Here is a 13,351-nt window from a genome sequence, read left to right as displayed (position 1 = left end):
CTCTGGTCTGATGAAACAAAAATAGAACTGTTTGGCCATAATGACCTTCGTTATGTCTGGAGGAAAAAGGGGGTCGCTTACAAGTTGAAGAACACCATCACAACCGTGAAGCACGGGGGTGGCAGCATCATGCTGTGGGGGTGCTTTGCTGCAGGAGGGACTGGTGCACTTCACAGCATAGATGGCATCATGAGGAAGGAAAATAATGTGGATATATTGAAGCAACATCTCAAGATATCAGTCAGGAAGTTAAAGCTTAGTCGCAAATGGGTCTTCCAAATGGACAATGACCCCAAGCATACTTCCAAAGTTGTGGCAAAATGGCTTAAGGACAACAAAGTCAAGATATTGGAGTGGCCATCACAAAGCCCTGACCTCAATCATACAGAACATTTGTGGGCAGAACTGAAAAAGCGTGTGTGAGCAAGGAGGCCTACAAACCTGACTCAGTTACACCAGCTCTGTCAGGAGCAATGGTCCAAAATTCACCAAACTTATTGTGGGAAGCTTGTGGAAGGCTACCCGAAACGTTTGACCCAAGTTAAACAATTTAAAGGCAATGCTACCAAATACTAATTGAGTGTATGTAAACTTCTGACCCACTGGGAATGTGATGAAAGAAATAAAAGCTGAAATAAATCATTCTCTCTACTATTACTCTGACATTTCACAATCTTAAAATAAAGTGGTGATCCTAACTGACCTAAAACAGGGACATTTTCCTAGGATTAAATGTCAGGAATTGTGAAAAACTGAGTTTAAATGTATTTGGCTAAGGTGTATGTAAACTTCCGACTTCAACTGTAGATACAGTACAACTAGTTTTGGATATAAGCTGAGACAAGACTCTTGGTCCCTCCGAACTTGCTTCTCCTTTGTGCGCAGATCGTATTAAATCTACAAAACATTTCCAAGATCCATCCATTTCTAATAACCTGACCCAGTCCCGATGGGGATTGAAACGTCACATTGTCACATTAAGTTAGTCCAAGGGCCTGTTGTATTTTGTTAATATCTTCATTAACAAATATATTTTAGCTGAACCCAGATTAGTTAATGCTTCACATTATGAGCAGCTTACTTAGTTTGTGGATGCGGATGGGATCTGTGGCTGGGCCGAGCCCTCCCTCGCTCAGCGACCTGATGTGAATTACATAGTCGTCGTCGTCAACAAGGGTCAGCTCGGCTGTGGAATTGTTTGTCAAGAGCATGTTCTCTTCCTTATGTTTCAGACTCCTATAAGACAGCTGATGGGGGAAAAAGAGAAAACATGGAGTAGCATTCTTCATTATCAGCAAGTTCTCTCTGTCTGGTGAAGAATTAGGATGGGATTTATCATTAGAAACTATACAAGGTGGTGGACCAGACGACCACGCAAGGTATGTGATTCTTCCTGGACATAACGGAAATATGTAGGTATTGATCAATAAGTACAGCAGATATTGATAAATATGTAGCTGGACTAATTTGCCATTACTAGTTTTGAAGTAAGTGGGAAGTCTGAGGATAATATAAACTCACCTGATAACCGGTGACCTCTGACTCTGTTTCCATGGCTACCACCGGCTCCCAGTATATAGTGATCTGGGAGCCAATCAAGGTCCACTCAACATTTAGAGGAGGTTGTCCAGGTGCTGTTGGACACAAGCAGCATTCTGTCATTAAGTTTCTTTGTATGTTACCATAACAAGTCATGACCTCTCCCAGTCATCATCACCAGTCATTGTATCTCTATGGCCTGGCTCATTCTACTCAACACACTTTTCTCCTGACAGCTACCCACCATGCAGTTAGAATTGACCTTTAAATAAGAGCTATTTCCCAACCACTGCCGTGACAAAAAGTAAACGTGCTGAAATAGAACCCTACATAGAATGGAGAACCCTACACCCTCTGTCCACTACACCTTTGTCCAGTTTATTAACAAATGTTCCCTTTTGCTGAGCAATTGATGGAATTCCCTCCATTGACCGTCTAGGTCCGTATTTTAGTGTGTTCAAGACACCTACGTGATTTCTTGGTGGTGGCGTTGATGGCTGGGAGGAAAGGGCCAGTACCAGCTGTGTTGAAAGCGCTGACTGTGAGAAAATACTGAGTGTTTCGCCCTAAGCCACTGACAGTGACCGAGATTTGACTCCCAGGTACCCTCACTTTCCCCATTGTCTCTGGCTTGGTGTCATCCTCCCAGTACACCACCTGTTGAAATGGGAGGAAATGGGAGTTTATCTTTTAATGTATTACTTGAATAGGGACAGAAGCAAACACATTGACACACTGAATAAACAACCATCCGATGTTACAGACTTGTGGACATGTGGATACATCTCAAACTGGGGATTTGGTTTATGCTAATTCTGAGCTCTGATTGGCTATATGCCTTTTACTCCCGCCTCGCTCAAGGTAATTATTTTCATGAATCCCGAAGAGTGATGCTTTAAGCAAGAACTTGGTTAAGGTTAGGTTTAAGGTTAAGTTTAGGGCAGTGCTGCCAATTCTCACACATTGGGCGTGAGACACACACATTTGACCCTCTTCACACGCCACACCCCTTATTTCTCACGCATTGGAAAAAGTACTGCTTCTATTTTCTATTTAATCCAGTGAATATTCAGGGCATTGACTTTTCAACCGCGGCAGCTTCACCTGGGAGATACATAATTTTCCTGCCACCGCACTGTGAACCGCAGCAAATTTAAGCTTGTGATTGGTTTAGTAAGGGTCCGGGACAAAGGCGATTGGATGCGCGTTAGTAAAGAAAGACCTCCCACGATTAGAGTGGAGAAGGCAGACACGACAGACTGGACAAGCACGTTCGTTCTACACTGAACAAAGTTTATGAACTCAATTATCAAAGAGCAGCACAGCAACTTGTAGCACTGTTTTTGTACACATAATTGTCAACAAATTAATTTGCTGTCACTCCTGCCCCTGTCGCAAAATGCTTCCTTTTGACAGCATGTGATAATATAGCCTACCATAGTGATTTAATTCACCACTTGCATTAGCCCAGATCCATAGGTTACATTATTCACCTTGTTTGTTCAGCAGGAATTTTGGAAGGGTGACCTGATTTGTCTTACTGTATTATGAATATAATTTTGCCCAAACAGATTGTGAACCCAAACTGATTCTAGTGGGGGGAGGAGGGGGCAATACATTGAAAGATAATTGGGTTGGCTATATCATCTTGTCTTCAGGAGATCTTATTGTCTGTTTAATGTATTTGGTCTTTCACAATAGCTGATTTAAGTCATTAGAACAATATCCATCCCCTACAATGGGCTAAAATATAGACTAATTGGTGTGCCTATCTCAGCAAGAACACTACTGTTATTCCCCATACTTTTTCTATTTGACTTTTTACCAATTTTGCTTGTGTAATTCAATTTGAAATCTGATATGTCAATATGTCTTAGATAATTATGTTTTTTTTTTTTTTTTTTTTACAATTCAATGAGGGCTATTCATTTTTGTAAGCATTTATGGACAGTGCTGAATATAGGCTATGTCATAAAATGACAATAGGCTATATTGAAATGCCCCTTGCCTCAAATATCCTGTTTTGTCATTGTATTATTGTGCATACGGTGCTAGGCAGATATGGTAGGTATAAATGCAAAAGATCTTGCCTATGTAAAGAAAGATGATGGAAAGGTTTTGCAAATCAGCCTCAACCACATGAAGATAGATATTCATTAGATCTTTCTTGAATGTGGGGTAATTTGTAGAAATCAAATGTCACATGAACATGTTCAAATCCCCAGTATTTGGGAAACATAGATCAGGGGTGGCCAACCCTCTTGGGGAGCTACCTCTATGTAGGAATTTCTACGTTCCTATTTTAAAGGGATAGTTCATCCAAATTAATGAAATATTTACATGTTTGTTTCTTATGGACAAGGAGAGACTGCAATCCATCCTATGGTTAGCCATAGCATTTTCCACCAGTTAGCCTACTCCAAATTTCATGCCCAAATAATCTCAAAGTAACTTCAAACCAAGTTGTTGAGATTTGAGTGTGTATTCAACTTTAAATTAATCCTGATTTAAAAATATGCGTATTCCAACCTGGTCATGGGCCAAAGCTGTGTGAAAATATATAGAATTGCAGGAAATTAACTTTTTGGGTGGAGCATTCAGATTTATGATAGGAAATCTCACTCCAAACTATCTTCAAAAGTTGGCAGCGATGGTTTAGGGTTAAGGTTCCGGAAAGTGGTTAAATGCTTGGCATGTTTCTGGCCCAAAAACACAGCCTGCGTTATGTGTTTGTGGTGTTGAGTACAGGTGACAGGAAGTAAAAAAACAGGTAGATCAGCAATTTGCTTTGTATTCTTTAAAAGGGCCAAAGTGCTCTCAGGATGCTGCTGTGAAGGCCTGTATATTTTGCCACACAAGTCATTCAATTAAATCAGCCGTTTCCATGGGAACATGACGTTTTGAAGTTGAGGCTTTGAGGTACACTGTAGGTGACGACAGGCATTGTAATTGTGTTGCACAAACTCGCTGTTTCATTTACATTTAAAACAGGAAATGTACCTCGTAGCCGAGAACTCTTTCAGGAGTAAAGGAGAGAGCCTGCCAATTCACTTCAATTTCTGAGGCGGAAACACTTCTGGCCCAAACTCCCCCTGGCATACCACTTGGCTCTGAAAAGACAACCAAGGAGAGTTTCACCCATTATTGAAAAACAGCCAAGGCAAACGACTCTCCAGGCAAAGACAACCCCTTTCAAACAAACATTTCTGATCCTTCAGTTTATTGTATTAACTTTGGTACTTTATTTAAAGTAACTGTTCAGTGAAAATCTCACTTTTAAAAGTTAATATTCTGTTAATTCATACCCAAATAATGTTGTTGACTCATCCTATACTTGTATTTGTGGGCAAAGCATACATTGGAGAAAAAACACTTCACAAACTCCACTTCAAACTTGTATCTCAAACAGACCTTTTAAAAAATGCTTGCTATTTCCTCATAGAGGATTATTACATTTACATTTTAGTCATTTTAGCAGACGCTCTTATCCAGAGCGACTTGCAGTTAGTGAGTGCATACATTTTTCATACCCTCTTGGGGAGCTACCTCTATTATGTCATCTTCCTGAAGAGGATGAGCTGGCCAATCAGCGGTCTACTCAAATTAATATGTTTTATGACTGGTATACGCCCACACCACTCCAACACAGAAAAGCTGTTTTTTAACATACTTAATTCCCATTTTCTGGATGGAAAACTATTTCACTCATATTGTAATTCATTATAGGTCATATTTCATAGAAATCTGGAAACACTGGACAGTTACTTTAAGATGGTCCCCTATAGATGGTTTATAGATATTCAACGAACTAAACTAGCTATCCACTAACCCTAACTCTAGCCCTATTCCTTGCATGTTGTTGTATATCAATCAACAGAGTTGCAGTTGATAGTTTGAGTATTTGTAGACACTGTTTAGGGGGCTATCCAAATAAAATGGGGTACCCTTTGTTTTGATTGATTTATAGTTACATTTGAGTATATTATCATAATGTGAACCTCCCTAACATAACAATACATTCTTTCAAATATGTGAACTGGGTCTGTGTCTGAAATGGCACCCTATGGCTCAGGTCAAAAGTAGTGCACTATATAGGCAATAGAGTACCATTTTGGACACACAGTTCAATAGTCAAACAGTCTGGCTACATGGAATAAATCCTATCATACCCTTTCAAATTAGTGGTTGTGGAAACCAATGAAGCAAGGAAAGGAAAATGTTTAAGACTGTTGGGGAGTAGACATGGTTGACCTCTCACCTTCCTCTGCAGAGTAGATGGTGACCACGGGACTGAACGGGCCCTGCCCTTTGCTGTTATAGGCTCCCACCTTCACGTGGAAGGGTGAGAAGGGAGCGATGCTGTCATTCCGGTACACATAGCGGGATGCCCCCGGAGCGGAGGTGGCGACGTGGGTCCAAGTCATCTCACCGAGGCCACGGAACGCGATGATGTAACCGAAGCTCTCACCGTTCTGCAGTTCCTCGGGAACAGGCTGGGAGTGAAACACAAAACTATAGTGATATTAAAACACATACAAAACACACATTCAGCGAGTCATCACGCCAGACACAATCACATCCAATCTCATACCCATGGAAGAAGTGCATGACCTGCAAATGTGTTTTCTTTGCTACCTGACCATAACTGAAATGAGCAAGAAAAGCAGATATTAAAACTATTGGGCTCATTATATATTTCCCTGCAGCCTTTTTAACGGAACATTATTCCCACAGTTCTTGAAATTAAACCTTTTCAATAATAACACTTTAGGTGAAGAGTTGTGGACTACAGGAAAAAGAAGAGGACCGAGCACGCCCCCATTCTCATCGACGGGGCTGTAGTGGAGCAGGTTGAGAGCTTCAAGTTCCTTGGTGTCCACATCACCAACAAACTAACATGGTCCAAGCACACCAAGACAGTTGTGAAGAGGGCATCACAAAACCTATTCCCCCTAAGAAGACTGAAAAGATTTGGCATGGGTCCTCAGATCCTTAAAAGGTTCTACAGCTGCACCATCGAAAGCATCCTGACTGGTTGCATCACTGCCTGGTATGGCAACTGCTCGGCCTCCGACCGCAAGGCACTACAGAGGGTAGTGCGTGCGGCCCAGTACATCACTAGGGCCAAGCTTCCTGCCATCCAGGACCTCTATACCAGGCGGTGTCAGAGGAAGGCCCTAAAAATTGTCAAAGACTCCAGCCACCCTAGTCATAGAATGTTCTCTCTGCTACCGCACGGCAAGCGGTACCGGAGCGCCAAGTCTAGGTCCAAGAGGCTTCTAAACAGCTTCTACCCCCAAGCCATAAGGCTCCTGAACATCTAATCAAATGGCTACCCAGACTATTTGCATTGCCCCCCCCCCCCCCTCTTTTACATTGCTGCTACTCTCTGTTTATTATCTACGCATAGTCACTTTAATAACTCTAACTCTGACTAACCGGTGCCCCTGCACATTGACTTGGTAGCGGTACCCCCTGTATATAGCCTCGCTATTGTTATTTTTACTGCTGCTCTTTAATTATTTGTTACTTTTATTTCGTATTATTTTATATTGTATTATTTTGTGATTTTATTTGGTATTCTTTCTTAAAACTGCATTGTTGGTTAAGGGCTTGTAAGTAAGCCCTGTAAGGTCTACACCTGTTGTATTCGGCGCATGCGACAAATAAAATTTGATTTGATTTGAGTACAATTCTTAATGTATTTAGCTTATATAATAATTACATTATTTGTTTGGCACTTATGACGCCTAAACATTTGTTCTGATGTAACTTTGCAGTACTGCAGTTTGCAGCAGTGTGGGATTTCCAAGGTTCGGATTTGATTGAATTGTACCCTTTTAACCATTCAAAGTATAATTAATTGAAAACTGTGAGGTGTCATGTTCTGCTTGTGTTTGCCAAGGGCTTATACGGGCGCCTCAACTAAGGAATTACAAGCGCTGCTCCGGAGCCACATTTCAACTGCCCTGGATTTACAACACTCACAAGCCAACTAACTGATTTAATGTAAAATAATAAGCACCCTTTTTAATGACATGCAAGTAAGGACAACAGCTGCCCTTTAGAGGAGACTGGAGCATAAGATGACTTACCTCCCATGTAACAACCAACTCCGATCTGCTGCCGCCCCCTCCTCCAACATCAGTGGGTGCAGCATCAGGAACTACACAACAGACACCATGTTTATGACAACACTACATTTACATTTTAGTTATTTAGCAGATGCTCATATCCAGAGCAATTAGGGTTAAGTGCCTTGCTCAAGGGCACATCAACAGATTTTTCACCTAGTCGGCTCGGGGATTAGAACCAGCGACCTTTCAGTTACTGGCACTATGCTCTTAACCACTAAGCTACCGCCCGCCCACTAGACTGCCATGTGGGCACGTCTTTTGTTTCAAATAGCTTGAGACATTTGTATTGTCAAAACTATTTGAAGCAGAACTGGGTTCAAATAATATTTGTTTTGCTTTATACTTTGAACATTGATTGAGCCTGTCTGGAGTTCCAGATGGTTGGGGTTTGTACTTTTGGGACATCCAATTCCATTGGTTCCACTGCACCAGGCAAGCTCGTTTAAACACGGCTTAAGTATCTTTTATAGAAACAAATACTATTTGTGCCCGGGCCCGATTGGAGGAGGGTTGTAATCCAACAGCTGGGTAATTCCACCAGTTGAGTGCCTTTTGGGTAGTGTAATTTGCACCTATAACATTCTGTCATAAAGAGCACATGTTCAACTTCATAAAAAACATGTTTTCCCATTTCAAGAGGTTTAATGAAGAAAAATTAATAAAGTAAGTGCCAATTAAAGTAACAGGGTTGATGTAACAGGATTTAAATTAATCTTAAATCAGCCATTTCCCCTTGTGACATGGGGAATGGAAGCTTGTTGTGTGCAACAGGGAGGGGCAATTGAATGCAAGCTTCACACATTTTTTTTTACTGCTAAAACATTTCTAGCCTTCCTATCTATGGGTAACAGGGTAGACGTGTTATGGTCATCTGGCTCAGTTTTCCACCACAAAACACCAGAAAATGGCCAAAAGGAGTAGATCCAGCTCAGCTGCTTTTACACTATGATTTGAGTACTAGTTTGATCAATGTTTTTTTATTTTTTTTAAGGAATAGTTTCACCATATTAAAACAAGTGTTCAGTTAATTTAACAGGGTTGACCTTAAAATGAGGGACAAAGGTAAATTAATCTCTAATCACATTAAATAAATAATAATCTTCAGAAATGACTTTGTCAAAGCAAAGTAACTAGGGCTATACAGTAATGGTGAAAACTCTGGGAATTGTTTGGGTTAAGTGGGTAACGTTAAAACTCTTTCTAGAAGTCAGAAAAACATGAGGGACATGTTTGAAAATCAGATTTATTAACTTTTCCATGTGGTCTATATTAAAGGGATGAGTAAGTAATTTCAGAAGGTAGTAGATTCATTACTTACCAACAACAGCTGCAAATCCCAATAAAACTACATCACGTTTTGAAGTTCACTTGCTTTGTCTAATAACACTATTATGAATCTAGCAAAGATGTTTGTGGGTCAGAGTGCAGTATTTATTTTTGTCTCATTGCACAAACTTTTGCTAGCAAGTTTCTCACACTGGCTATAGCCGGGTGAGGGGCAGGCCTGCCTGGGCAAATCCAGGAGGGTTGCCTAGCAACCTGTGACTCGGAAAAGAGGAACATCTGCATGGTTTCCACTAGTTACCACAACGTCAAAATATGTGGCTATATCGTAAAAATTCATGAAAACAATGGTCTTCATTTAAGGTTAAGGTCAGGCAAAAGTTAGCAGTATGATTAAGGTTAGTGTTAAGGTTAGGGCTAGATTTTTAAAAACACATTTTAAGAAGAGAAATTGTAGAAATAGGCGGAGTTTATGACTTGTGGCAACTAGTGACGACCTGCCTGCATCATCCATGCTATCCGGGATCCTTGGGACGTCTCTGCATAGCGCGACAAATTCCCTTGATTCAATGCTAGGTTCGGACCAAGCAAGAAATGTAATGTCAGCGCTTGACTTGGGATGAAAGAGGCGCAGGAGCAGTGGTGACCCGTCATTCAGGGCAGGGGCAAAGCCCCACCTGTTTTGACCCCCACCTGTTTAGCTAAAACAAATATATATACAAAAAAAGAGTGTGCCTGTTTTGCATGTTATTTTGGCATTAATACGTGTCACATATCAGTTTGCAAACAATGTAAAAATATATAATCTTTGAGTTAATAAAGCCACATGCAAACATGGTCTCTTTTTTGCTTTCTTGAGTAAGGCAGCTCCAAAATGCAGGTGTTTCAGCCTAGCTCAGTGCTTTCTGTGGTGGTGGGACAGCCAGCATAAAATACAGAGCGTAGGGGTCTCTATGTGCTCCGTGATTGGCTCAGTGTTCTGTCACTCATTGGGACACTACGTCACCGCAAAATCTATGGGTAGAGCTCGAAAATTCAAGCCCCTTGGGTGCTGCCATAGAGTTACATTAGAAGTGCACATCCAAGAAGGCTCAAGGTCATTTGCCACAGATAGAAATGACGTAAAATCACGTTATATCTACCGTAGCTTTGATTGGACTGATCATGTCAACATCATACTTTCAAAATCTTAGCTAGCAAGCTAGCAGTCATCATCATGAATCAAGTCGACAATTTACTGGCAAATCCTTTTCAATCCTTGTCATATGAAGAGAAATTATAGATAAAACATATCAGTGCTCATCGGCCATTAACATTACACAACAAATTGTAAATCGCAAATTCAACAATGAGTGGTTTTGAAGGAATCAGTGGCTAACTGCGAGCGTTGCAAAGCAATCACTAGCCTGCTATTCAGTAGAGTGGTCCAAGTCTGGGTTTAAGGGTCTCTTTTCCAAGCTTAAAAGGATAAACATTCAACACGATGGGCCAGAAAAGGTAGAATACATTGGCCATGCTGTCAATCCAGCATGATTTTTGCTATGTTTAAAACAACTGGAAACTCGGAACTGGGAAATCTCAGACTTCAATGAGTTCAAGACAACTGGGAACTCAGGAAAAAACTAGCTCCGACTGGGAAAATACGTTTTGAACGGTCATGCAACTCAAAATTCCAAGTCGGGAACTCTGGCCTCTTTCTAGAGTGCCGACCTGAAGATCACTGACGTCATGATTCGTTTTATTCCGAGTTCCCGGTTGTCTTGAAAGCACAATAAATCCAGAGAATACCAGACTTTGATGACAAAGTTTGATGAGCCCAGCACAACAAGGTGAGTCCAAAAATGTATTGTATGCTACTGCATAAATGATGTAACATGCCAGGGAGATATGTATACTGTAGCTAAGAAAGTAATACTAAGTGTATGTTGTGTAGTAAGCTGTTAGTAGCCCATGTGCCTCACCCTAATAATTTGGTCCTTTTCCCCCTCCTAACTTAGCCTACTGTTCTGACTTGGTGGTGCACATGTAGCCTATAGCCTGTTTTAGAGAACTGTCATCATCGAATATCGTAAGAGCTTTCATTGTCTGCTTATATGCCCCCTTTATTTATCCTACTGTTCTGACTTGGTGTACAGGGAGAATACTGTAAGAACGGCCCATGTTCTGAATTCTGTCACTGTACATTTCAAAAGTGCTGAACAAATAGTTATACTGACTACGTCCGTCCTGTCTCACTCATTAATGTCTTAATCGAAATTACGGATTGCCTCTTATACGCTCGTCGTCCCCTTATGCCATAGGTCGTACATCTCAATTGTCAGTAGAAACCACATTTGTTTAAGCAAGTCAGCCATATCAGCTATGTTTTTTTAAAAGGCAGTAAATTAGGCTGAATGAACTGTTTCGTTGCCAGACAAGGCTCCACTGATAGCCAGGTGTAGCAGTGGTAAGTATTCACTCCATTGTGCTGAAAAGAAAGCTCTGCTGTTGAGACAGCTTTATGTAGGCCCTAACAGTTTGTGGGCACAGTTTGTTATCGTTATAGTGCAATTAATGTATTGTTTAGTGTTGTGTTGTGTTGTGTTGTGTAGTGGCTTTGCTGGCATGCATCCCAATTATTTGGGGGAGTTTGCCCCACCAATGCTAAAATCGCCACTGTACAGAAGCTGTCTTTTTTCATGTCGGTCCATTAGACTATGTTCACAGAAATTCCCAAATGACATTATGCTATTCAGACCTCTGATTATTCACTGTTAAGGGTTCATAAACATTTTGACAGATGGAATCTCATGACTTTTCCATGACTTCTCCATCACTTTTAACCAAATTTCCATGACCAATAATTGGTGGCGTCTATGTAGCCTACATGAAAAAGTCTGCATAAATGTCTTATTGACACTAGAAGGCTGCTGGTCTCTGATCCCATGTAGGCCTACTATCTCCTGCCATTGTGCCCTTGATCAAGGCACTTAACCCCCCACAAAGTAGAATTACTGCACTGTCATTCTGTCGAACAAAAGCCTGCATACCCAGTAGCTCTCCTGGAGGATGGTTGACCACCCTTGATATAAAATACTGCAACATTACAACCAAATACTTTTGTCATTATACAATTATTCCCTCATTCAATGAATCAGGGATAACATGGATAAGGCAGGCTACTTCAATGCAAGGTAGCTAACTAAGACATGTTTATCTACAGTGAGGGAAAAAAGTATTTGATCCCCTGCTGATTTTGTATGTTTGCCCACTGACAAAGAAATGATCAGTCTATAATTTTAATGGTAGGTTTATTTGAACAGTGAGAGAATAACAACAAAAGAATCCAGAAAAACACATGTCAAAAATGTTATGAATTGATTTGCAGTTTAATGAGGGAAATAAGTATTTGACCCCTCTGCAAAACATTACTTAGTACTTGGTGGCAAAACCTTTGTTGGCAATCACAGAGGTCAGACGTTTCTTGTAGTTGGCCACCAGGTTTGCACACATCTCAGGAGGGATTTTCTTCAACTCCTCTTTGCAGATCTTCTCCAAGCCATTAAGGTTTCGAGGCTGACGTTTGGCAACTCGAACCTTCAGCTCCCTCCACAGATTTTCTATGGGATTAAGGTCTGGAGACTGGCTAGGCCACTCCAGGACCTTAATGTGCTTCTTCTTGAGCCACTCCTTTGTTGCCTTGGCCGTGTGTTTTGGGTCATTGTCATGCTGGAATACCCATCAACAACCCATTTTCAATGCCCTGGCTGAGGGAAGGAGGTTCTCACCCAAGATTTGACGGTACATGGCCCCGTCCATCGTCCCTTTGATGCGGTGAAGTTGTCCTGTCCCCTTAGCAGAAAAACACCCCCAAAGCATAATGTTTCCACCTCCATGTTTGACGGTGGGGATGGTGTTCTTGGGGTCATAGGAAGCATTCCTCCTCCTCCAAACACGGCGAGTTGAGTTGATGCCAAAGAGCTCCATTTTGGTCTCATCTGACCACAACACTTTCAACCAGTTCTCCTCTGAATCATTCAGATGTTCATTGGCAAACTTCAGACGGGCATGTATATGTGCTTTCTTGAGCAGGGGGACCTTGCAGGCGCTGCAGGATTTCAGTCCTTCACGGCGTAGTGTGTTACCAATTGTTTTCTTCGTGACTATGGTCCCAGCTGCCTTGAGATCATTGACAATATCCTCCCGTATAGTTCTGTGCTGATTCCTTACCGTTCTCATGATCATTGCAACTCCACGAGGTGAGATCTTGCATGGAGCCCCAGGCAGAGGGAGATTGACAGTTATTTTGTGTTTCTTCCATTTGCGAATAATCGCACCAACTGTTGTCACCTTCTCACCAAGCTGCTTGGCGATGATCTTGTAGCCCATTCCAGCCTTTTGTAGGTCTACAA

The 13,351-nt window shown here is 41.4% G+C and overlaps 1 protein-coding gene across 1 annotated transcript in view; it reads right to left on the bottom strand.

Moving 5' to 3' along the window:
- Nucleotides 1-13,351, bottom strand: part of cntn3a.2 (contactin 3a, tandem duplicate 2) — a gene marked incomplete at both ends in the record, with an annotated part of 60,370 nt that overhangs the window by 4,273 nt on the left and 42,746 nt on the right. Inside the window, 6 exons of the mRNA XM_084184036.1 lie at nucleotides 1,082-1,247; nucleotides 1,522-1,634; nucleotides 2,010-2,196; nucleotides 4,540-4,649; nucleotides 5,798-6,032; nucleotides 7,635-7,705. Coding sequence (XP_084040162.1) covers nucleotides 1,082-1,247; nucleotides 1,522-1,634; nucleotides 2,010-2,196; nucleotides 4,540-4,649; nucleotides 5,798-6,032; nucleotides 7,635-7,705 — 882 coding nt within the window. The remainder of the gene's footprint in view (nucleotides 1-1,081; nucleotides 1,248-1,521; nucleotides 1,635-2,009; nucleotides 2,197-4,539; nucleotides 4,650-5,797; nucleotides 6,033-7,634; nucleotides 7,706-13,351) is intronic.

This window comes from Coregonus lavaretus, assembly GCF_964263955.1.
Source record: "Coregonus lavaretus genome assembly, chromosome: 20".
Lineage (NCBI taxonomy): Eukaryota > Metazoa > Chordata > Actinopteri > Salmoniformes > Salmonidae > Coregonus > Coregonus lavaretus.
Note: the sequence above shows the minus strand (reverse complement) of the source record. Positions and strands in the feature narration are given on the sequence as shown.